Here is a 26,085-nt window from a genome sequence, read left to right on the forward strand (position 1 = left end):
ATGTAAGTTGTTTGATATCCATCCTACTCAGTTCGCCACCTGATGCTGCAAGCCTATCAGCTTCTTCATTTCCATCTATTCCACAGTGACCTGGTACCCAGAATACTGTAATTTTAAGGTTTAATATGCGTGCAGACATAAAGCATTTCAAGAGAGAATTCATTACAGGGTTTTTACAGGGTTTCCAAGAAGACACGGCCATAATCACACTTAACGAATCTGGGTATATAACAGAGCTTGGGACCTTCTTTTCCAGGATGAATCCAAAAGCAAACAGAATACTATGGCATTCCGCAGTAAATATGCTTGTGTGTCCATTCATTGTTTTTGTTTCAGAAAATTGACAACTGTGCACTGCACATGAAACTGAGGATGTCTTTGAGGCATCAGTGTAGAACTCTGTGCACTGATATTTTGCTTGTAGGGACAGGAAATGCTGTTTTGCGCCAATTGGTGACCCATTCTTACCAACCTCACGAAAAGATGTGCCGCAGGCAATTGGATACAATTGCCAGGGAGCAATTATGTCTTTAGAAAAAGTTACCAAAATGTTGGAGACTGGTACGTATGCCTATATCTTGGACAAGTGTGGCGACTCTAATGGGTAAAGGTGGGGTTTCAGACGGTCGGTTTGAAAAGAGCAGTTTACTGGTTGGGTTTCGCAAAAGCGCATTGCATGGATGGTTAGCATGAGATAATACCCTCGTACTGTACATCATACTTGTGTATTTCCATTGTCGTTCAAGTGACCATCGGTCTGCCTCAATGTACAAACTTGCAATTGGGCTTGTACGGAAAGCACCAGAAGCCAACCGCAGACCAAGGTGGTACACAGCGTCGAGCATTTTTAAGGTGCTTTTTCGTGCTGACTCGTACACTACTGAGCCATAGTCTATATGTGATAGAACTACACTATTTAGAAGACTCAGCAAGCAGTCTCGACCTGTACCCCAAGACTGGTGGGACAGGATTTTTAAAAGGTTCATTGATTTCATGCATATAAGTCTAAGGTGCCTAATGTGTTTGATGAATGTAAGCTTTTCGTTGACTATGACGCCAAGAAATTTGTGCTCTTTTTGGCCAGCAATACTCTGCTCGTTAAGTGTGATGTCGGGTTTAGGTCTAATACCATGTTTTTTTGTGAAGAGTACGCTTACAGCCTTTGATGAATTGAATTTAAATCCGTTTTGGTCTGCCCACTTTGCTACTTTGTTTACTCCAAGTTGAATTTGCCGCTCACAGATGGCCAAATTGCATGACTTGTAACTAATTTGTACATCGTCGACATAAACGGAGTAGGATATAGATCTAGGCAGGACGCTCTTTAATGAATTCATTTTCACTATAAAAAGAGTGCAGCTAAGAACGCCGCCTTGAGGGACACCATTCTCTTGTATAAACTGCTTGGATAACGAGTTTCCTACACGGACCTTGAATTTTCGTTCAGACAGATAACTTTGAATGGTGGACAGCATATTTCCCAAGATGCCGAAGACGAACAGGTCATGGATGATGCCATAGCGCCATGTGGTATTGTAGGCTATCTCTAAATCAAAGAAAACAGATAAACAGTGCTGTTTATGAACAAAGGTGTCCCTTACGTAAGATTCGAAGGCAACGAGCTGGTCAGTGGTTGACCGCTTAGCTCTAAATCCAGCTTGGTGCTGGTCAAGAAGACCATTGATTTCAAGAAAATGCACAAGGCGACGATTTACCATTTTTTCAAAGAGCTTGCATAAGCAGCTGGTTAGGGCAACTGGCCGATAACTGGCCGCAAGTGTGGCTTCTTTGCCTTGCTTTAATACCGGGATAATAATCGCTTCTTTCCAGGCTTTCGGAAGACGTCCAGCAGCCCATATCTTATTAAATAGGCACAGGATAGTTTCAAGGGTTTCTTCATGCAAGTGCCTGAGCATTCCATATGTAACCCTGTCAGGGCCTGCTGCTGTTGAGTTCCCACGAGTGCCTAAGGCAGCTTTCAACTCTTGTAAAGTAAATAGGCTATTGTATCCTCCTACTGATGGCCTTTTATTATTGTGAACAGGTTTGCGCTCCTCAGCTAGCTTGTACCTCAAGAAGGAATCTGTATAATGTGCTGAGCTAAAAGTGTATTCAAAGTGTTTGCCTAGTGCACCTGCTTGGTGCTCCAGCGTATCTCCAACAGTGCTGACAAGAGGAATTCGATGTGAACTATGCCCTTTAATTGCTTTTAGTCAACTGTATACTTTATGTGTATCTGTGTAAGAATTTACAGATGAGAGAAACGATTGCCAACTTTCCCGTTTGGATATATGGCGAGTATGCCTGCCATTTGCTTTAGCTCGCTTAAAGTTTATCAAGTTGTGAATTGTAGGATAACGGCGGAATTTTGACCATGCATTATTTTGGTCCTGATGAGCGTCCTTGCATTGCGCATTGCACCATGGTCTTCGTTTGTTTTCTGTTTTACCTGATGTCTTTGGGATGGATTTCTGTGCAGCGTCTATTATATGCAGTGTGATCAGGGATTGAAATTCTTGTATACCTAATTCTGTAATTGATGAACAGGGCAATGCTGATAGTTCCCGGAACATCTTCCAATCAGCAATCTGTTCTTTAAACTTCCTAGGGTTATTTACCCTCAAATGATATTATCTGTATATTTTAAAGAAATGGGAAACTGATCACTTCCGTAAGATTTCCAATAACAGCCCACTGAGTAGCTGCCAAGAGCAATGGAGAGCCAACAGCAAGGTCTATCACTGTGTATGAATTGTGTGTTGAATTAAAGTATGTTGGTTCTTTTCTATTGAATATGCATGAGCCAGATGACAGCAGGAATTTTTCGATTAGCGCTCCTCCAGAATCTGTTCTGGTACCTTGCCATAATGGGTGGTGAGCGTTAAAATCACCAACCAACAGGAATGGCTCGGAAAGCTGAACAATGAGTTTTTCGAGTTGATCAGTCGACAGCCAATGATCTGGTGGGATATATAGGGAACATATGGTTATCACTCTGCCAAAAGTTAGGGCTCATATTACCACTGCTTCTAAATCAGTTTCCAGTGGAAGACATTGTGAGGCAATTGAATTCTGCATCACAATAGCAACGCCACCTGATGAGTGCACACTGCCTTGCCTGTCCTTCCGGTATACTGCGTACTTCTTTAGAAAGTTTGTGTGTTTTGTGTTTAAGCACGTTTCTTGTAGGCAAAGTATGCTTGGTTGATATTCCGCAAGTATTTCATATATGTCATGCAGGTTCTTAAGTAGACCTCGGCAGTTCTGTTGGATAATGCTCTCTAAAGCCATAGTTCTTGGTGAGGAAGCGAAGATTAGTGGGAGTTATTTAGATGTCGCCGCCTTTATCAGGCGGCTTGACTGGTGAATGTCTTTTCGGTTTAAGGCGGTCTAGAAGACTCCGCCTTTCTATGGGGGCCTCCCTTAATGCCTCCGACGCTGAGGGTCCCGGTGTCATGTCCATTGCTTCCGGTGGAGACACGGAAGCAGATGTGGAGTTTTCAAGAGGGAGAGGGAGTCTCATTTGTCTGTGTTTTCCCAGAGGTCTGCGAAAAGTTGACCTCTGGGACATGGAAGTCTGGTGCAGCCGGAGGCTGCTTGGTGAGGGGCCGTAGTGGACGTGCATCACCGATTCTGAATTGCGCGCCCACTGAGACGAGACGCCGCCCGGCCCCCTGGCGTGCTGTGTCAGCGTAGGATCTTTCGGAGAGAAGCGAGAGCTTCTTCCAGGCTTGCGAGAATGTGATGTTTTCTGTTACTTTCAGGTGAATTATTTTTTTCTCGTTTTAAAATTTCTGGCATGATCGCGAGCAGGCGGCATGTGGCCCGTGGAAGTTTGGACACTCTACTTGAGCGGCACTGCAGTTGTCGGTTGGGTGCTCATGGGCACCGCACTTCGCACATGTGAGTTTTCCCCGGCACGTTTTTGATCTGTGACCATACTTTTGGAAATTGAAACATCTTCTCGGGTTGGGGATATATAGACGGACTTTGCAGTGGATGAACTCTGCATTTACAGCGTCTGGAAGACTGGACTGTTCAAAAGTCAAGACGATGTGGGGTGTCACCACCTCTTCATTGTTCCGCCTTATGGTGATGCGACGAAGGGCAATGAAACCTTGATCCCGGAAGCCTTCCAGGAGGTCAGCTTCTGTTTCTTGGATCAGATCACGTTCCGATATGACACCTTGCACAGTGTTTATATTCCGTTGAGGAGTGATGGTCACCAGGAGGTGAGCAAACTGCTTTTGCCTCAGAAGGATGTCAGAGTGGTCTTTCTTGGACACTTCAACAAGGTCACCAGATGAGAGTTTTGCTTTCTACTTTTTCCCAATCAGTTTCTCAAGGGTTCGAGCGATAACGAAAACAGACTTCGCTGAAATGGTGTCATTATCTATCAGGGAGTGTATCACTAAGAAGTGAGGAAAGTGGTCAACGTCAGGTCGGGTACTGGTGAAGGTTCCTTTTCAGGGACCGATCATGTTTTTTAGAAGGAGAGGTGCTCATGTGCTATGGATGTACTGACGGTTCCTAAATATCGCCTGTGGTTCATCGTCTTATTCACAGGAAGGTCCCGGAGCCCCCACCTGGTAAACAGACGGGGAGCCCGTCGGCCGGGGCTTGACCATGGCCCCGACCGCCACTGTTCATTGTTTCTATCCTTCACCTTGCTACCTATCGCCACGGTGCAGATGACAGCTTCGGTATAAGGGTGCCAAGCACCATCACCTTGAGATTCAAGGTGCCCTTGCAGGAGAAACTAATCGTCCACAGTTCTCAACTTATGGGCCGATAAAGCATATCCGATTGCTAGTGCAAGATAGGACGACGTGATGCACGACACGAATCAGCTTTCTCACACGACGAACCTTAATTGTAATGTGCTTCCTATTTTCACCGTGCCGCTTCACTCCGGAGACCTTTAAAACTAATGAGCACTATATCTGCTTTCAATAAGGCAAATGCGATTTGAGAGCTACACGAGCGCATGCATAGATGCTTTCCTCGAGCTCCAAACGAAATTTGCACTCACTCCACACTAAGCTATAAAATTTTGCTTCTTATTTTAGAATTTATTCATGTGTGCCCATTCTACTTGATCGGACTGGCTTTTGGCATGGAATTTGCTGTGTTTGCTAGGTTCTGATCGACCTACAATGTGAAAATTTGATATAATTTGGGAAATAACCCAGCGTGACTTTGTCGAGATCCTAGCGTCGCTGGGACGGTGTTGAAACAACACACTTGTTGAAATTCGTGACAATGAAAACAGAGAAAAAAGCGTCCTGCATGCTACTATCCGAGGCCGGTGCTTCTTTAAGCGCGGCACGGTGGGAACGCTGAAGGCGACTTGTGGCAGCTTTTTCTTCTCTTTTTTTTGCGTGAAGCGATGCTTGATCGGGACGTTGTCCGAGTGATAAAAATCTGAAAATGGCCCCCTGTGTTCAACTTACGATCCCAAGCAGCACACGGAATATCGCGCCTAAACTTACGCTGTGAGTGCAACAGAACGAGAACGAGTTGCAGGCGTTACTTTATTTTTGCACTGTTCACCACGCGACCGAACGGCAACAATGCGAAGTCAGAGACACGAACCAACTTATTAGATATGAATGCAGAAACGCAATGTAATAACCCAACAGGCGAAACGAGCTCGGGAGTAATAATTAGCCGCAAAACTGATCCATCACTGAACTTTTCTTGCTCCTCGACGCGCCCCTGCCCATCGCTTTCGCGCCTGACTGCAATAAACTTGGGGAAACTTATGCCACTTCCTTTCTTCTGCGTTGCGGCTCAACCAATTGCACCACAATTTGTCGGCACGCCGTGAATTGTGCCCAGAAACATGCAAGCGTGACGCACCCTGGTGCACCCAATATGGAAGCCCCGCTTTTTGCCTACACAACGAAAGTCGCTGCTGACACCAGCGCCGCCGCATCTCTTTCACATCATGGCCTGACGCACAAAAAATGCTATGTGTACTGCGTCGACAGACTCTACAGAGATTTTTTTTTTTAGCCACAACAATCTGTAGGAGCACCGCTGACGGCAGCTGACTTGCGTAGCTGGATAATCCAGGCTTGCTGGTCCAGTTGTTGCTGCTATAGCGCAGCCTTTCCCGCGATTGAGATAAGGAGTCAAGTGGAGCGGCAAGCTTAGGCGCGCTACATCTATTCCAGTAAAAAAACAAGCGTAGGAACCAATTGGATTTCTAATACCCGTGTTACGCGGGCGTTTTCAACGGCAGTTCAGTTGAGCGTCAGTTGAACTGAACTGGACCAACTTGGCGAGCCCAATCCGCCTTTTTCACGACGCGACTGCGCATGCGCCCATCCCCTGGCGGCGGTGTCTCGAAACTTATTGGAAGGGCCGCGCGCTCCACTCGAGACCGGCCGTGGAAGTGTAAACAAACCGGCTTCCTACGCGGGTGCGTTGCTGCAGCCGTTGGGCGTTCAGCGCGACGCATTTGGCGATGCCTACGAAATGTGTTGTATACGGCTGCAATTCCCAATATGTAAAGGGAAGCAAACACGGATTTTTTTGCTTTCCGAGCGCTTCCCGGGACAGACTTCGACGCGAAGCGTGGATAAAAGCAGTTCGCCGGCTCGACGATCGCGGCCGCCCTTGGGCACCGTCAAGCACGTCAAGACTGTGCCGGAATCACTTTGTGACAGGTACGGACGAGGTACTGTGCTTAAATGCGTGTGCAGTCTATCACGAAGTGTTTTATTCATGGACAGGAAGGCCTCGAATGTCACCGCGGCACCCAGACTTGGTTCCGATGCTTTTTGCTTTCTCAAGCAAGAAGGCCAAATGGGCAAGTGCTGTGAGCCGCTTTCAACGCGCGATGGAGCGGGCAACGAAAAAGAAGCTACGGGAGCATTCACGCATGGTGCTGAACTTTTGTCATAATCTCCTATGGAAATTTACTTGTTTATGCCACTATACCTTGGCCAATCCCCCCATGTGGGTATGCGCCATGTATTAAGAGGCAGAAGAAAAAGGTGCGTTATACGTGTGTTCGAATCATATCCATGATGAAGAGCTCTGCGTCGTATCGCCGGAATGGATCAATGTGCGCCTCTCGCGCTCGTCTTTATGGACGCGCATGCTTGTTTAGCCTATGCAGCGGGGTGCTGTGGGAAAATACAGTGAAATGCTAGCAGAGCTGCTTTGTTGTGAGTACGCTTGTGCTTTTACAGCTCGTGTAGCTATTCTGCAGCGCTTGAGCACAACGATTGCTTGTGAAAACTGTTGTCCCCAGTTGTTTTCTGTACTACTGCGTGCACGATGTAGTATCCACCTTTCATGAATGGCAGGCATATACAGCGGAAAACGCCAACCTCACTGATCGGGGATATTTCATTGAACATTATGTTCCAAATGTAGCCTTCATCTCTGAAGCGGCGGCCCTTGCTCAGCTGGCGATCGCATCGCATGCCGGATGATCGGAGATACTGAAGAATTTGCTCTTCGGTGGGCACTACAGCCTGCCTCGGACTTCGCACCCAGCCATCAGTCAATCTTAGAAATCCCCCAGGCACCAGCTGCTGCCCAGGACACGCCATCGTCGACAGATTCCAACAAAACGTGCTCCGGAGCTGCACTCAGTCCGGCCGGGATGGGCGCGCAGTACCCTACCAGTGAGCTTCCAGCGTTGTACGCGAGGTGGCAGCACAGGAAAATGAAAAAGGCGGATTGGTCTTATGCCCAACTGCACCCAATGTATCCATAAATTATTGTTTGCATATTTGACAAACAATTAAGGCAGAGCGAACATATGGTTCGCTCTGAACCACCATACTGTGGTCGAAATTAAGTGGGCAAGCACCACTAGAACGAGAGCCTCGTAAATGGGGTGGCCGCAGAAGTGTGTTCTCTGGATGTACATATTGAGCTTATATATGCTGCTATAGTGTCTGAATATGTAGTGTTTCTTTTGACGCATATGTTAGTTGGCCTTGATTTCCATAAAGCATGTGAATTTCAATTCGGTAGTAAAAATATGTTGATTGGCACCATGCAGGCTGAGTGCCGGCCTCCTTGCAGACCTCAGAAATCAGCTAGTTTTCCTTTCACACATTTTCCTTTTACACAATATTTCTCAAGCTGAGTACTTTGCACAACTTAACAGTGAGTTATATTTTGTGATTATTTCTAGATTCAGTATGACTGCCGGGGCTAATCCGTGGGTTCAGTTGGTTGCGTGGCTAATAACACAACTGGAACCAATTGGTTCCAAATGAAAAATCCAGAATTGGAACCAATTGGAATGTTCAAATGATTTTTTCTTGACTGGGTGAGTTAACCTCAGGATGCCCCCATCAGACAGACATCGACAGGATGTTCCTTATTGGTGCTCAAGTGCAGCTAGTCCAACTGGCATCCATTGTACGCATCCTCGGGATCGTCTTTTTGGAGATGTTTTCAGTAAAACATCATGATCTGTATCGAGCTTTTTTTCCAAATAGGAGTGCTGTACTCAAAGCTGATATGTAAAGGGAAGCTATAGCCAGAATAAGCAAAAAGAAGTGAGGCGCATCACATGGGTTTACCATGCCCACGGCCACAGAGTGCAATTTCTCTCTAGAGTTTAATTGTGCTGCCTGAATGGAAAAGATGAATGGCCAAAATATCTGAACAGTCCAACCCTACCAGAAGCAGGTGGTATATAGATGGTATATAGACCAGGTTTAAATGCAAACATATCCAAAGATATCCTCAAGGAATATAATTTTTTGAGTCACAATGGTTTCCAAGCTTCATTATATTACTATTGTATACATATATCTTACAATAAACCTGCTGCTTTTAATTAATGAAAGCCTAACGTGAGGCATAAAGCTGGTTTGATCTTCTTTAGACTTCCGCTGCGGTGCAACTGCGGAATCACAAATAAGAACAAGGCACTTTAATTTCTTTCATACTTTCGCTCGCTCACGGGTGGCGGTGCGCCTTATTGCGCACGTGGCGCGCCAGGTTGGACTCGTCGCCGAAAGCCATCGAGCAGACCGGGCAGCGGAAAGGCCGCTCGCCCGTATGTGTCCTCATGTGTGCCGCCAGCCGGGCCCGTCGGTGGTAGGCTCGCTGGCAGATGCCGCACCGAAAGGGCCGGTCCTCGGCGTGCAGCCGCACGTGCTGTGCCATCTCCGTGCCCAGGCGGCACGTCCAGCCGCAGCCGGCCACGGGACACTGGCACGGAAGGAGCCTTGCTGGCTGGGCCACCACCGTACGCTGTGGAAGGGGCAAGACTTCGCCGAGGCTGGAGGTCGACACCGGTACGGCTGCGCAGGCGGCAGGTGCATCGGCGGTGCTCAGCGAGCGGGGCGTGCTGCCGGGGACGTCGCCTGCTGAAAGTCAGGTGCATTACGTAAGCTGACGGAGGATACTTGGCACTGGACTAGAATACGATCTGAATAGCTGGAACATATATACTGCTTTACCCGCCGTGCTGGCTCAGTGGTTAAGGCACCCGTATACTGAGCCGGAGGACCCGGGTTCAAACTTGACCGCGGCAGCCATGTTTCGATGGAGGCGAAACGCAAAAGGCGCCCGTGTGCTGTGCGATGTCAGTGCACGTTAAAGATCCCCAGGCGGTCGACCTCCACTATGGCACCTCTTTCTTCTGTTCTTCTTTCACTCCCTCGTTTGTCTCCTCCCTTATTGTAGGTTTCGTGTGTCCACCGAAATATGAGAAGCAGTTACTGCGTCATTTCCTTTCCTCAAGAACCAATTTTCATTTTCATATATACTGCTTAGGAGGCAGCATAAAAACAAGAGAGAAGGAATAGAGCTTTCATTTTGTACGCTTGTTTTTGCGCTGCCTCTAAGAATGGTTACGGCTACAGCAGCTAGCAATGACGGCACATAAACCTATAGTGTGCATTCAGCTTTGCAGGAGTGAAGAGAAAATTTATGTGCACTTTGTGCCTTCCTATGAGGTTAAAGAGCAGGAGCAAGTACATGCACCTCCCACTCTCACTGCACAAGAGTGCCAACTACAGGGCTGCACAAGATCTGGCATACTGGACAATCAAAAACATTCTCAAGAATGCCTGCTGTCCAGACAACACTAGGCAACATACTGTCACGGCAATGGCCACAATATGAATTAATGAGCCCTTAAGTATGGTACACTAAAACGTAGTTCCAGAGTAGGATAATGTGCGGCGCGGCCGTGTCTTCTCCGAAAATGCCACATGGCATTCCCCCCCCCCCCACACACACACACACGCACGCACGCACGCACGCACACGCACACGCACACACACACACACACACACACACACCTGCAGGAACATGTGCTGTAGGAAAGTCACAGAAAGATGAGAAAAAGTACGAAGAAATCTTATCCATTACAGTTCAAAATACGGTTTCATGCGTAAAACTTGGGCGACTTCGGAGCAGGGCGATCGATGATGCGGCTGCTCTGCACCACCAAGCAGCACTTCGTAATTAACTTCAGTGAACTGCCGCAACACTTTGTAAGATCCGAAATACCGGCTATGAGCTGCTTTTCAGACAAGCCCTTGCGTCGCATAGCAGACCATACGCAAAGTTCGTTGCCAGGGTTGTAGAACACTGACGGAGGTTATAGTGGCATATCTTTATCCTGTTACTTACGTAGCTAACGGGCCAGCTCAGCATGTTCAGCGAACTGCTCAACGTTGAAAGCCAGTTTGTCACTCGGGCAACAGCATTGCGCCTAGTACTGTCCGAGCATTGATCCCTGTCATAGAGAAGGTGAAACGCGGTGAAAGACGCTTCCTGGGGTCCTGTAGTATAAATGAACACAATGAACGTGAGGATCAGGTCCCAGGTCTTGTGCTAATATAACGACAGTGTACGACCAGTATGTACAGTTCACAGTTAACATCACATGAAATTGCTCGCCTACAAGTCACTCATTAGACCTAAACTTGAATATGCATCCGCCATATGGAACCCGCATCATATTAACCTCGTAAACGATCTAGAAGCCGTTCAAAACCGCGCTACAAGGTTCATTCATTCTTCTTACTCCTACGACGTCAGTGTTTCAGCCTTAAAAACCAAATCAGCACTATCGCCTCTTTCCGTTCATCGTCGCATAGCCACGCTATCACTGTACCACAAGTTCTTTTACTCATCACTTAACCGTGCCCCTTACATCACGCCAGCATCATACATTTCTCATCGCACTAGCCACACGCTTCAAGTTTTTCGCCCACAAGCCCGAACTGTTACTTTTTCAGCCTCCTTCTTCCCACGTGCAGCTAAAGATTCGAACGGCCTTCCCCAGCATATCGTCGACATCACCTGTCCTTCATCATTTGCAAGCAATCTAAACAACATTTTTTGTTCATGATCACTAGTGGCATTGTTTTGTGCCTTTTCTGCTAATCCCACCCCTTATGTAATACCCCGTGAGGGGTCTTTAAGGTAATAAAATGAAATGAAATGAAACAAGATTCTGCTGTATTTACACCTGAGCAAATACATGCAATTCACTCTTATTCCACAATTTAACTTAATTCAATGTAATCCACTCTTAATTAATGCACATTCATCTGCAGAATCAACCCTTCATTCATCAGAATCCATCATAACCCAACTTAATCCACCCTACTGCACCTTAATCCAATAGTAATCCACTCCTAAGCCTACGTAATTCACTTTAATTCCACTTCAGTATGCCAGGATAACCCATAATTAACCACAGTCTACCATAATCATTCGTGCTGGAACTTAATCCAAAGTAATCCACTAATAACCCATCATAATATGATGTAATTGAATGTAATTCAATCTTAATCCAGCCAATGCAGTTTAATCCCCATTCAATGCACCCTATAATGCAACTTAATCCCAAGCAATCCACTCTTAATCCACCGCAATCCAGAATCTATCCTTAATCCAATTTAATGCTCTCTTGATTTAGTGCAATCTGCCGGAGTCCACTCATCATCCATCACAATCCACAGTAATCAAACTTAATTCACCTACTGAAACTTAATCCAATGCAATACATCCTTAATCAAACTTAATATACTGTTAATCCACCACAATCCTCGTTTAATCTTGCCGCTTAAACTATGTTCACCTCTAACCATCAAGTAACATGGCATCCATTGTATCCCTATTCACTTCCCATGAGAAATTTCTGGGTTCAAATGTGACCCGTAGAGCTTTTTTTCTGGTATTTTTTTTTGTTTGTGTGATGCAGAACCACACAGACATCCCTGAAATCGCTCACTGCAGCCAGTAATGCTAGTGCATTAAAAAAGTGCCTGGTGCAGCTATGGCACTGCATGATACGACATCTCAGAACGATTACAATATTACATTAGTATTTACACACACTTGACAAAGGAACCTGTGAATTTTTGGCAAAAATATTTGGTGCTACTAAGCTCTGCATTAAGCATTAATTTATGAGCTTATGTGGCGAATTCGGGACCAAAGCGACAAATACCCCTTAGCAGAGGACCTCCAGACAATCGTGTCAACCTACGATGGTGTGCCCCTTGTACCTATCAACATGGCATCAGCACCAGCAGTTTGACTGTGACGTCATCACAATAGGTCTATGTCCTTGTTTGGAGGACCTCCATTGAAGGGAACTTTGCATTTTATTTTGATTTGCATCCTGCTATCAGGGGCATATAGCAGAAATTGACACAGGTAGAGCATATGTCTAAGTTTCATAATGTGTTTCAGGCGAATCCCCGGAGATGGAGTCAGTCTGCAGTAAGGGGCAATTACTCGCTAGCATCCACCTAAGCGCAGCCATACGACTACAGAGGAGAGCTATACAGCTTTCACAGAACGTTCGTAGTTCAGTGTTCGAACGCAGAACTACGAACATTCTGTGAAAGCTGTATAGCTATCCCCTGTAGCCCTTTATCATATATATATATATATTGATCCCTTTATTATATATATATTTAATGCCTGCTGAAGCCGTAAAAAAAAACAGCACCAATTACAGCAACGATACCTCCTCCAGTCGACAACTGTGACTCCAGGTATTCAGCAGGTTCAGCATGGTAAGTGATGTGGCCTGCTGCGACTCCTGTTACATCGCGGTTTTGATCCTCACCATTCTTGTCTGCACACAAAACCAAGTACTCATGCCTTACACAGCCACAGACAGCCTGTGACAAATAATTATGCAGCTACATAATTGCTAGTGATTGTTGTTGCTGGATGGCATCAGTAAACATCAGTAACTACGTTCTGGTGAATCAAGCCAATGCTACAAGTCGTCTTCAGTACACAATCAAGCATTAGGAACTTAGCAGGTGGTCTACAAATTCACCGTCACAGTACGTCAGTTCATTCAGATCAGGGCATGCACTCATTTAATGCAAACAGCATGCACAAAAAATTTATTTCCTGGTATTATTGTTAAATCAGAATTCTGAGATCAAATTCCATAGTTCAGCACTGTTAAATGCTACTCAGCCCGAAAATGGCATTTTGCTAGTTGCTAGAAAATTCCATAAAATTTAGCTTCATTTAGATGTGAAATAATACCTTGTATTTGGTGTTCTCATGTACAGAAAACTTTACAACCAATTTACTAAAAAACAAAGCTGTGATCATTGTTTCTGACTGTTCTTGGCCAAAGCAAGTGTCAAACAAGCAAACTAAGGCAGTTTATTGCATAGCAAGCAAGAAACAAGCCATTAGAAAAAGCAAAACAAGCAACACAATCTAACTAAACAGTAGCAAACAGATACAAGCCTTCTAACACAAGAATGCAAACAAGTGATATAGGTTTCAGAACACTCAGTAGGTCAGCATAATCAATAACCAAACAGTAGCAGCCAGATACAAGCCTTCTAAAACAATAATGCAAACAAGTGATATATAGGTTTCAGAACAATCAACCAACTCAAATAAAGCTAAATAAAGACCACTGGAACGCAACTAGAGAGACAGGTCATTCTACTAGTTTCGCACATGTTAGGCATTAGGACTAGACTGACAAGTACTTATAGCGAGCTAGAAAATGACTATGGCAGGTAGCTAATAAACACCGGAAAACAGAATGCTTACAAACTGCAAGGCACACTGAGGTAATGCAGTACAAGGAAATACAGGCAATAACAATGAAATTCAAAAGTTGTCACATAGAATCTGGGGACACTAAGGCATTGGTACAAAAAGCTGCCTCAAACTGCATTAAAGCTGCTTAGAAACAAACATTTGATTAGATACAAAGCTCAGATCACTTTTCTGCTAAGGTAGTATAGCAATTATCTGGCACAACTGCAACTATCTGCTGAGAGCTGAGCTAACACTAAGCGAAATGAACAGCACTGGACACCTGAAGTCATATATTTAGCTATTCTTCCTGCCCTTCGTTGTTCCGCTTCCTTACCATTTACTAACTGCCACTTCAACGGTAGAACCAGGGAACAACATTGTTATAGTAGGACACAACTTAAAAAAACAGCAGTTGCTAACACTGGGCCAAGGTCCTTTGCATACTGTATACTCTGCTGGCCAATAACAATAGCAAATGAAATCAACTTTTTACTGTTTGACTACACTAAATAAGCCAGGTATTAAAATTCTAGCGGTTATAACTTTTTTTTCCTTGTGATTAGCAGTTTGTTCAGGTAACAAGAAAAGTTTTAACAACGGATAACTTTTTGCCGTGAAGGAATTCTGTGCGACAGTCCTGAATGCTGGTGAAGCTTTTCTGCAGACTTAAGTTGTGTCTGACTATGGTGTCAAAAATCACGACAGTGAATAATAGCAGGGCAAAAGGATGAATCAGCAGAAAAATCGTTAAGAAATATGACTCCTGGTTGACACAGGTCTTCTTGTAAACTGCACACTTGACCACGCACAGAGGCAAGGAAAGATATCACACATTTTCGAAGGCAGTTAACTCAAGCAAGTGCAGACATGAATTGTACTAAAATATCTTCTACCATCTGAGAGATCGCATTGACTATTTGCAAACCTTTGTACTGGGCTGAACGCATATCAGCACAAGTCCATCAACTAGACTGCTTCTACTCATACAAGAGATGCCACTGGTGGCTACTCATTAAATTTTGATTGCACAGACTCAATAACAAATCATAGCTGCACTGGAATGATAAAAGATCAATGGACCTCAATTGTTTCGTATAGAACAAATCTATGCTACACTGGAGCACAATTTTTTTTCAACAAGGACTAGGCCATACCCCAGGTATCCAAGAGGCCGCATGTGATTGCAGTACTTTGTTATTTATCTGCCCCAGACTGCATCACTAAACCTGGAAATGGTCCAAGTGGCTTTGCTAACAGAAGGCACTGCTTGGAGTCAGTGTGCAGCGCTCAGCTGCGATTCCCATGACTGATCATATGAGACTCCAAGCTTTCTTTTCGACTGAACGCCTGCGAGCAGGTGCCACATTTGAAAGGTTTCTCGCCTGTGTGAGTAAGCATGTGCCTCCTCAAATTGGATTTGCGGGGAGTTGCATAGTGACACAAACCACATGTGAATGCACTCCCCTTCACGTGCTCACTCAGGTGAGTCAGCAGAGAAGCTTGGCTGTTCAGCTGCATGCCACATGTGTCGCAGCGATAGGGCTGGTCAGCAGGATAAGACTTGACGATGTCGAGCAGGGACTTCTGGTCGATGGCCGTGTACCTCAAGGATCGTGGGTCTTCACCGGTTGGCTGGTTGTCTGTCAGGTTTGAAGCACCAAACCTGTTACTTGCAGCAGCCTTCACTGCTGACTCGCTGTTGCGCTGATACATAGATCTCGCGCCTTCTAGACCACCAGTCCCTTCAACGCTCAAACAATAAAGGGACCCGTTCTGAAGCTGGAAGTAGGCACCTCGTCTTCTGGGAGGCGGCTTAAAGGATGCGTGCAGAGGAGGTTCTGAAACATAAGCACAAAGTTGCAATGGTCACAGCACTGGAGAAGCATGCAAGAAGAAAGATGCAAGTATTCAAAGTATAATGACAAACTTGAACAACTAGGCAACACCATCATGAAAAAGAACATCAGATGAATGCGTATCAAGGACTGCAGTGAGCTGCGACAAAAAAAAAAGCATAATAATTAAACAGACCTGAAGTGAACAAGGCACTACTGTTACTTTGTTCCAGTAAGCACTGTGCAAAATAATATTCACAGCACTCGGATGTAAATCCAAAGAGCAAGAAAAGCTACACGGGCACTTGGAAAGACACCACTGCTCTACGAGCATTTATCAAACAGAAGCGTTGACAAGATGCACACGAAGTATCTGACTATTTGTTAAAATGTAACCAGAAGAACAGACACCAATACTCAATTAGGGAGCACAGGCTACAAAGAAAGAGGCACGTCAGCAGCAAGAGTTATAAGACATTAGTTGCACTGCATTTGTCCACGACTGTTTATTTGCATGAGTACTATGCTGAGCTATTTTGGATGCCTTAATGGTACCTAATTTCTCCCTGAAGAATTGATTCTGAAATCATTTTTTTCCATACCCAGTTCATGGCAGCCCACCACATTTTAGCGGGTTTTCAGCAAAGAAATTATGGTAGCAAACATGGCAACTGTCAAAGCATATTTTTCAGTTGCAACGCTGCCCTTCAATCATTAATTTTTTTTTAATGAACCAGATAAGTTTTCTTCACGTACAAGGCTTGACAGAAACTGGCCTAAACAACCATGCTGGTCACGCCAACGTGTGGCCACTAGAAGAAAGGTAGGAAAGCGTGTCTATACAGCTGGTGGCCACTATAGAGTCAGGCTCAATTCAAAGCTTTCATGTAACTGATAATGTGTAGCACTACGACACAAAGCAGTACACAGACTGAATTCGACACTTCTCCGTCAACATCATCTTGACCCACAGATGTGCTTTCCATGCCTCCAACAGTTGCTCAGATTAAATACCAGACAAAAAGTGATTGGTTTAGCGATGACATGCAAAATGCACACCTCAGGTGTAAAGTTAACTTACATAAACAGTTCTACTGAGCCTAATCTTGACATAGGTGTTTGATGAGAATACGAAAGACGCTATTTCCAGAGCCAGAATAGGCGGAAGTCAGTGGAAAGCAATGATCACTGTCACTAAGAATACCAAGTGTATACTTGTCCACACACTTGTCTCGAATGGCACGCTCCACTGTGCATATATGACAATTGTCGCTTCCTGGAGGGCCTGACGTAGCTTTTAAAGACATGAGAAGTGAAGCACGATCCATGAGAATGCGCACACACGATAAAGTCAGGTTTCAACTCTTAGGCCCTAGGTAAACGGCACAAGTGCACCTCCTGGCGAGCTGTTTGAGTTCCCTACAGGCGAGTGGACGAGTGCACAAATAATACAAACAAGTGCACAGCAGTGCATGCAAGTGCATATTATTCTGTATAGGTAGGTGCAATAAGAAAGGTAATAGCTAGTATTTGCAGTAGAAAAATTTTGTGAAGCAGTGAAGTTTAAAATGCATATTGGGTGTTATTAGTACAGAAGAAAACTATTCAGAAAAAAGGGTCAGTCATCTTTACGGAGTAGCCATTGGTTGAATGTTTGTGTTTCGTTTTGTATTGCTGCTACCAGTGCAGGTACACACAAATAATGCATTATTATGAGAGCAGTTCCATTTTCTCTAGCATGAGCTCATTGCAGCAATAACAAGGCCGATTCTTACTCTTCGTAGCAGTGGTTAGTAGGAAACATGGAAGTTATCTAAACAGTACAAGCGGACACTAGAAGCGTAGCTATGTAATCTATTCTCCACAGGGGACATAACAAAATACACAAATGAATAGGTGGCCATGAAAAAACTAATGGTTTGCATATGGTCAACCAGTGCAAACAGTAAATTGAATAGAAAAAAGTTCCCTGCTGATTCAGAGAATGGAGCTTTGCCATCAATAGTTTCTTGACAGATGAGTGCACAACAGCCGTCTTGCTTGAAGCAGATGATGCAGGTGTGCCTGCGAATAATCATGGTGCTTGCACGAGAAGTATATAAGAGCAACACAATATTTGTTCCTGGACATAGGATTACAGCGCCATTTTTTTCTTTCACATCTACAACATGTTTGCCAAATGTTTACCACGGCATATAAGAACAGAAATCACATATGTTCCTTTATGTACTGCTCACTTACATGCACAAGGTCATTCTCTTCAGCCTACTTCTGTAAATATTTATGCTGCCAGGGTTTTGACACGGGTATATGAGTTAATGAAGGGTGCTGCAAGCAATAATGATAAGTGCACAGCACTACAAAGCTACAGCTACAGCAGATCAATGACTGGCTAAGAATGCAGCTTTCTGTTCAGAGCACAAACCCAGCTGTGGTTCTGCAGTCTTTACTGGGCAGCTGAAACAAAGAGAAAAACATGGTCAAACATAAGAATGACGCCACAATGAACGTGCGAATACCTCTTTTTGCACAATTACGGTTTCTCTGTTTTGCACACATGGACTCTGTTGATAAGTTGCATTAAATTAGCCATGCTTCAGTCATGACCGCAATGAAATGTGGAGATTCAACTGCACTTCTGCAATAGCGTACTCTCATTTTCCCATCAGACAAAATGCTGGTCAGCTGTGACACGTACAGAAGCTGATAAGAGACAAGTACACGCAAAGTTGAAACCAGTTTCACAAGTGTTTACAAGGGGTGACGATTTGAAATAAATGTCACACTGCATTTCTGTACGCTGCCAGCACATCTAATGGAGGACAACAATCATGTGGGTCGTGGAAGCCCAGCCACTCCCCTAACCTCCCCATAAGGAGGGGGAGATAAGGGCACTTCTGCTTCCAACCAGAGGCACAAATGGAAGAAGCTTCAAGCCTCGCCGCTGCTACTCTTTCTGTTATCAAAACAGATGTTTGACTTTTAGAGTAGCTGAGAATAGGAGACAGGGGTGCATGAGGCAACGAGTCTTTTGGAACAATTCCCTGTTTCGAGACACATACTGATGACTTTCTATCATTTTCTGTCATTTTGTTCCTGCTAGACTGAGGTGATGCAAACCCTATGACAATGCAACTGCAACCAAACTAACCATCACTTAAGCTACTGTTAATGCCTTTCACCGTCATTTTGTGAGTCACTTATAGCTCGTCAGCAGTGGCTCTGCAAACAGTTTGCATTGCTGTCATACAATATAACGTGACACCTTTTTTAGCATTTTTTTTTTCCATGTCAAGAACTTATGCCTCCAGACTACTACAAAAGTGCAGTTTGGAATGGACAGTTGCCTTTAGTGGTCTCTGAAAACATCTGATGGATAACTGTCAGACACAGTTACTAACTGCTCAAATTGCCTTAATGAACAATGCCGAGTTGCCTTCAGCTGGTACCAAATGGCTTCAGCTGGAATTAACTGGGAAATGCTCCTTAAAATAGTTTGGCCAGTAAGAACCAGTTAGGAATTTCCACCTGGGAGGCGTGAAGTAGGTTTCAAAGGGAAAAGAAAGGCAGTTTATAGGGCTTTCAAATCCTGTGTGAGAATCCGGTGTTACACATTTCTTCGATAAACATCCACTAAAACAGCCTCCTAGCAGTTGCTTAAATATTCTGTTGAAAAAAAAAAAAAGTTGGCATTTTGGCGTGTATTTGAAAAATTAGTTGGAGCACATAGCAACAAGCATGGCAAGGGCGACAAGCTGCACCAACCATAGCTATCCCCAAAAGAGCTGATTTTGTCTTCAGCAAACCAATTAAACATACGAATGACATAATATTGCAAGGGTCAGTAGCAATACACACGTTCAGGCTGGACTCTTGCTCAAGTTTAAATCATGCAGTTTGACTAGGTCAGCCACAGCTACATCCTCTTTCAATTACCTAATGATTAACTGCCCCCTGCTTGAGTTTAAAGGTAGCAGGCAGTACTCATTCCTCACTATTGTACTCAACACGACACGTAAAACATTAAATCTAGACAAAGCTCACTTCACGAAGCACTGTATGAGCCCAGCAGAGCTGAGGAGTTGGAGCTTAGCCGACATTCCCAAAAGAGTTGGGTTCTGATCCGCGTCCCAACACATTTGCTGCTGTGTGTACCTCATAACAAATTCAGTAGCTACAAACCACTAGCACACTAGCATCACTGAAAAACATTACAGGTTTCTCAGGCAAACGTTACCATCTGCAGCAAAAGCAGTGGTTACCGCTCACTACGTTTGCCATTCAAGGTGTCACACACACTACTGCCAAGAAGTTCACACAAACAAATTAATGTAGTCATTTCATCAACATGTGCAAGTGACTGCACTCCAGCAACATGCAAGTTGGTCCAAGAATGTCCACAAAGGTAATGTTTTACGCTGGCCCAAATGTAGAGTCCGCATTACCCTTGCACAGAGAGCTCGGGCGTCACACTGCTCTGCAAACAAAGCATGACTTCACCATAGTTGCTGGGTTCTGGAGGAAACACTTCTGTGGAAGTAGGGATACACAGACCTACAAGACAGGTGGGTAAAGCACTTGACCGGAAAACCAGGAGCTGCTGTCTAAATACAGTTCTTATTGTTTGGTGTGCAGAGCTCGAGCACTCTACAAATGGTTGGTGCACACTGTTCCAAACAAGCATTCTTTGCACAGTAAACTGCTGCTTACCAACTACAAAGATGGCTTACAAACTGGGAAAGCTGCCCACAAAGCTTCTCTACAAGTACAGGCAAAACTCGATCTAACAAAACCACATTTTACGAAGTTCGTGATCTAACGAAAAAATTTTGATTCCCCGGCAAGTACCAATCGGGTTCAGTGCTCTCAGTAACCCAAAATAATGAAACAAACGTCTACTAATCCCGACCTAACAAAGTTTTTCCGGGAAGAAATTAGTAAGAAAAGAGATATCTCACTTATTTCGTCCACAATGTATAGCAGATATTGTTGGCAGCATGCCAGCAGTAACATCTAGGCGCCCAAGTCGTGGCGTTGCTTTAATTATGATGGGACTGCAAGCTGCGCCGCTGCACGGAACAATGGACTCAGCAATTGGCGGCGCTTCCCACCTTGGCACTGAATTCGTTTTACCAGATGGCGCTTTCATGCACAAGCAATTCTGGCTGCCTTTGCAGGCTAATCATACGCGCAAGCGCGGGTTACCAGCAAATATGATGCTGCAGTAGCTTATGGGCGCAGCTACGTTGCGATTTTAAATTTCAAATGGCGGAAAAATTCCTTCCTCGATTTTACAAATTTCCCGATTTAATGAAATAATTTGTGGCTCTCTTCAGTTCGCTAAATGGAGTTTTAACTTTATGTATGAGGTGGCTTTGTGCAGTGCTTTCTCCTCACCCCTGCCTGAATCACAGAAGCCGTGTTATCCTGAAACATGGTGACATTAAAACCAGGCAGAAATGAAGCATACCCACAATGCTTTGGCAGGAAACACAGTCTGTAAAGTTACTGCACTGTTTTGGAGGTGCAGCAGAAAAGAGGGTCACTATAAAATAATGATGCTTTCCCTATTCCATTTAATCTTGAATTTCCCGACCTTCGCCATTAGCCAGACTGATGCCGTGCCCAGGGCTTGAGCTAACAAGGGAGAGGGAACATGGAGTGTGTCACTTCAGTGAATGCGAAGGGCGGGAAACTCAAAATGGAATGGAATAAGAAAACAATTCTGCTATACTGAGCAAGTTTTAGTACAGAAGAGGTTCTGCCTCTGCATGCACTTTGTTGCCCCCTTGTCTGTCAGTGCGACAGGTTAGGCTAGTTGGTACAGGTCCAATACACTACAGTTGGGCCAAGGAACCCATACGCAAGGAAGATATGGAAGGCGGAGTCAAAAGCCAGCAAGTGTATTGTCAGTTTCTTCCCCAGATGCATGTTTCTTGATTCATTTTAACTGTAATGTGCTAAAGGAAGTTCATTTGGCACGATGAAATGGACAGAAATCAAGACTAATTCACTCTCCCAATGTCTTGCCGGAACTTGCCATGTGAGAGAATTGCATGTGATCAAGACATAATGCAGAGCAAAAAGAACAGGTAAAGAGGCAGGAAAGTGCTGCCTGCACAGGTTTTATATACCTATCTCAAGTGGCGAAAAACTGGCACTGAATCTGCCGACATGTAAGGCACACCCAGGGTATGAAAACTTGGAAGATGTGAGTGACGAACTTGATAATGCCCTTCAAGTGAACACTACTGGCCAGGAGGTCTGCAGAGTGTCTGTGTTCTTGTATTTGTGTTGTGTTAAACTGCAAACCATGCTAAAGTGTCTTTGTAACATTCAGTAATGCTCCGTTGCTGGCCAGGTTAGTGTTGCAGGCTCAAAATAAGCTGTTGGTGCAACAGGTACCTGTAATCAGGTGAGGCACAACGATCCCAGCCAAGTGATTGTTGTAGCCCAGCTCATCGTCTAGTTCCTATTGCACTTCCAATATCTGAGAATGTTATATTCAGTTGACAACATATTCAGGGTAGTTGTGGGCATGCATGATGACACTTGCCTCAGACCTTCTAATGCTACCATTTGACAGCTCTGCAACACTTCAGTTCCACGCTGTTGTGGGCCACTGATCTACAGTTTAATCACAATGTGTACTTTAAACTTCTCCTTTGCCAATCTTTCCAGCCATTCTGCTGAAAGCGTTAATTAGCAATGCTGACCCACTTTCAAGTATAACAACAGTTTACCATCCCATCCACTCTTCTATTGTGAGATAACTGGCCTAATAGTCTAAAGCAGACTCCCCATAAGAGGACTGATTCAAGCATGTCATTTTCGCTTAAAAGCAGCAAGCCATTAGATTGCATTTGCAGTGACGGTCAATGTAACTGACAACTACCAGCATCAAGAAACTGTGTTAGCCTACAGGCAGACCACGAATTCTGGCCCAGATGTTAGCTAGTCACACCTGGTGCCTGAAATGGGAAGTGAAGCACCACATGCGCAGTAAAGCGTGCTCTGCAGCAATGCTTGTCAGTTCGAATAAGCAAAGCACTGAAACTACGCGTTTAATTGCCCTTTTTAGCACTCTGGTATCTAAGAACACCATTCAGGTCACATAGTCATGTTAACTACATTTGTGTCACAGATAAATATATAGCATGAGGCAATATGAACAAATGTGGAATAAAATAAGCACTAAACCTCACTTCAAACTGAACAGGAAAATGAACTCCAGCGCGGAAATCCATATGGTTAACACAATAGCGCACATTCTACTCACAATCGAACGCATACAGAAACACAGCTGCCGCTGTTGATAATTAAGTTAATCAATTTCGCTGAGCAACCGCCATTTACGAGCCTCTCTGTGATATTTCAGCAAAGAAGGGAGAATGCCACACTTCGCACAGCAAATGTGGTCAGGCTCATGAAGTCTGCGACGTTCAACCGTGTTCGAAAACACCGCCAAAAGAAAACAAAAAAAAGCACGCGGAAACGACTTGGCTGGTACGAGGGACGAACGTCTTCGTGATGGGACACTTGCGCGAACACCACTACCACCACAAACGGCACGAGGGAAACAGCCGTTCACCAGAAGAGTTGCATTTACACGCACACGCACAAAACACGCAGCTTTCGGTAGAGCTTGCCGCCTCTTTCGAACCGTGCTAGGGCGCGAAAAAGCAAGCCAGTACGCCAGCACCGTTGATTCGTTCGAGAATGGAGAAACACCACGTAGCAGAACGCGACACGCTCGCGCAGCAGTAGTTGTGCGAACGGACGTGTTGCAGAGCTCAACACAAAGAAGCAAAGAAATGTAGAAACATCCACAGAGCGCGGGCCGGAAATCAGATGGCTGTCGGTAACCGGAGCCGCGTTTATGTGACACCACGGCGCATAGACGGCGGATGGCGTACGCTCACAGGTTCTACGTCTCGTTCACGGGCAGCCCGTGGACGCTTAGCTTCACTCAAAGGCCCGCGCGAACGGTGCGGACAAGTGTAGGGGCTTGGAAAACTGCAAGGCGTGCTGCTGACCGTCACGCGAAGCGCTTGGCACCTCGAGTACTGTGCAGCGAACGCCAGGGCGCACGGCAGGCTTTTGACGGTTGGGGCATGCGTTCTCGGCGAATCAAGCGATTCGTCGTACGCTTTGCACGCGTCTGTTTCCAACGCAAGCGACGATGGTAAAGACGTAAAGCGCCGGTAGCTATCCAAAAATTCTGTCGTGCTACTACGCTACACACATTAATAAGTACCCCTAAAGACAACAATATCCGTTGGGGGTGTAGCTCAGATGGTAGAGCGCTCGCTTAGCATGCGAGAGGTACGGGGATCGATACCCCGCACCTCCAGAACACTTTTTGCTTTGCGTTTTTTTTTTTTTTTTTACAACGCTGCTTGTTATTTAGGTCTCGTTGTGCGCACGGTCAAAGCAGAAAAGCTTTAGTAAGACTTTAGTACTGCTCTCCCGCCGCGGTAAAACACGCACCATTCTTGCCGCTTGTTTGTCTGCCATGAAACGTGTGCAGAAACGCAAATTCAAAACACGCAGCGTAAAAAAAAGCCACGGTTTGATGTGGTGTGCATCCAGCGTTAAACCAAAGGTGTAAACCGCCAGCTACAAAACGCATTAATGCACTGATTCGTCTGCTTGAAGCAAGGAAGGTGAAAATGCGAACAGCGTGAATAGGTACGAGCAGGACTTTTACAACAGGGAAACTACACTGTCGCGAAAGCGTCAACGCCTTTCAGAAAAATACAGCTGCTGCGGCTACATGTAGGCTCCTTAAACTGTAAAAACATGGTAAAAAGGTAAAAACCATTTCCCTTCATCCAAAATGAAAACTGTAAGCACTCCTGCTGCCATCTCTCGGGATAAAATCAGAACGCGCGAGTCCTCTGGCGACACCCGAGATCCTTCATGTTTCGCTCTTGCGCTCTCTGTTTGAATTTGTTCCGAAAAGTAGATTTTTATCAAAGCATGCATCTCCACCGGTACTGTTTAACTATGCATGGTTGTAGCGTTTGTAAATAGCATAAGTGTTGATGATGATACTAGCCACAAACTGCTTCTGGTGTCTCTTTCTTCCTTTCTTCTTTCACTCCCTCCTTTATCCCTTACCTTAAGGCGCGGTTCAGGTGTCCAACGATATACAGTATTGTGCGCTTTTATCGTGAAGACTTTCAAAAGTTTCCCCGCCTCAACCGCTGGCTCATTTACGATGAAACTGCACACAGAGCTTGCGTATTATGGTAAATTTTGCATCCTAGCAAGTTTGACGACGGTACTTACTTAGTTGAGCCGTGCATGATGCGAAAACGTAATCGTCTATGTGGAGATCGGCGACCCAAAACCCGCCAACGACGTTTTTCGCTGAATGGCGGCAGTTGCGCCATCTATTTTCGGCAGTCGAAAGTGTCACGACAAGGCCGCCGAGGGCAACGTTTTTAGATCTAAAAACGTTGGCCGAGGGAGCGTTGCAAGAGGCGCGGATCCTTTGAATATGCCGCTACAGTAGTTTCGTCTGCCTCAACTGAAGCGCTTACAACATTTTCGGCTAATTGAGTGGAAAAAATATCAGAACAACTACTTTCACGAGGCTTTACCTTTCAAAGAATATTGTTTGCAACGATCGTCTCGGCGGCCTTGTCGTGACGCTTTCCACTGCCGAAAACAGATAACGCCACTGCCGCCCTTCAGCGAAAAAACGTCGTCTGCGGGTTTAGGTTCGCCGATCTCTACGTAGACGATAACGTTTTATTTATTTTATTTTATTTTATTTATTCATACTGTTAACCCTCTGCATGAGGGTCATTACAGGGAGGGAAACATATATAGACACAAGTGCAATTCTCTTCGCTAAAAAAAAGAAACACTCAAATGCACAGAATTACAGATTTGCACAGCAATCTTCGAGGAACGCGTTCACACCTATCACAAATTTTTCTACATCTGTTTGGTCCACAACGTCACTTGGTAGTTGATTCCAAATTTCTACAGCATCGGGAAAAAAGGAGTAGCGATAGACATCAGTACGTGTAATAATAGGTTGTAATACCTTACTGTGATTTTTCCGAGGGCAACGCATGCACGGCTCAACTCAGTAAGTACCGTTGTCAAACTTGCTACGATACAAAAGTTACCACAATACGCAAGCTCTGTGTGCAGTTTCACCACAAATGAGCCAGCGGTTGAGGCGGGGAAAATTTTGAAA

The 26,085-nt window shown here is 44.9% G+C and overlaps 1 protein-coding gene and 1 non-coding gene across 3 annotated transcripts; one reads left to right on the top strand and one right to left on the bottom strand.

The window, feature by feature from the left end:
• Positions 1-8,687: 8,687 nt before the first annotated feature.
• LOC144108811 (uncharacterized) lies at positions 8,688-17,965 on the bottom strand. Of its 2 annotated transcripts, none has more exons than XM_077641993.1 (3): positions 15,480-17,965; positions 12,980-13,090; positions 8,688-9,347 (listed from the first exon to the last, which is right to left on the bottom strand). In XM_077641993.1, the coding sequence occupies exons 1-3, from the start codon at positions 15,745-15,747 to the stop codon at positions 8,938-8,940; spliced, it is 789 nt and encodes a 262-aa protein (XP_077498119.1). In that variant the 5' UTR covers positions 15,748-17,965; the 3' UTR covers positions 8,688-8,937. The 2 variants fall into 2 exon arrangements, with proteins under 2 accessions (XP_077498119.1, XP_077498118.1); XM_077641992.1 differs by having other exon boundaries at positions 8,694-9,350.
• Positions 17,966-24,149: 6,184 nt separating this feature from the next.
• Positions 24,150-24,222, top strand: TRNAA-AGC (transfer RNA alanine (anticodon AGC)). Its single transcript has one exon. It is a non-coding gene; the product is annotated as a tRNA-Ala (tRNA).
• Positions 24,223-26,085: the final 1,863 nt, after the last annotated feature.

This window comes from Amblyomma americanum, chromosome 10, assembly GCF_052857255.1.
Source record: "Amblyomma americanum isolate KBUSLIRL-KWMA chromosome 10, ASM5285725v1, whole genome shotgun sequence".
In the NCBI taxonomy this organism is placed as follows: Eukaryota; Metazoa; Arthropoda; class Arachnida; order Ixodida; family Ixodidae; genus Amblyomma; species Amblyomma americanum.

What these genes read in the sequence shown, in the direction of transcription:
- LOC144108811 (XM_077641992.1), bottom strand. Translation starts at nt 15,747, where the DNA reads ATGTATCAGCGCAACAGCGAGTCAGCAGTGAAGGCTGCTGCAAGTAAC. An exon ending in GGGGAGTGCATTCACATGTG is followed by an intron (nt 13,091 to 15,479) that starts GTTTGTGTCACT and finishes TTTTGTGTGCAG; the next exon opens with ACAAGAATGGTGAGGATCAA. An exon ending in ACAGTTGTCGACTGGAGGAG is followed by an intron (nt 9,351 to 12,979) that starts GTATCGTTGCTG and finishes CCTGACTTTCAG; the next exon opens with CAGGCGACGTCCCCGGCAGC.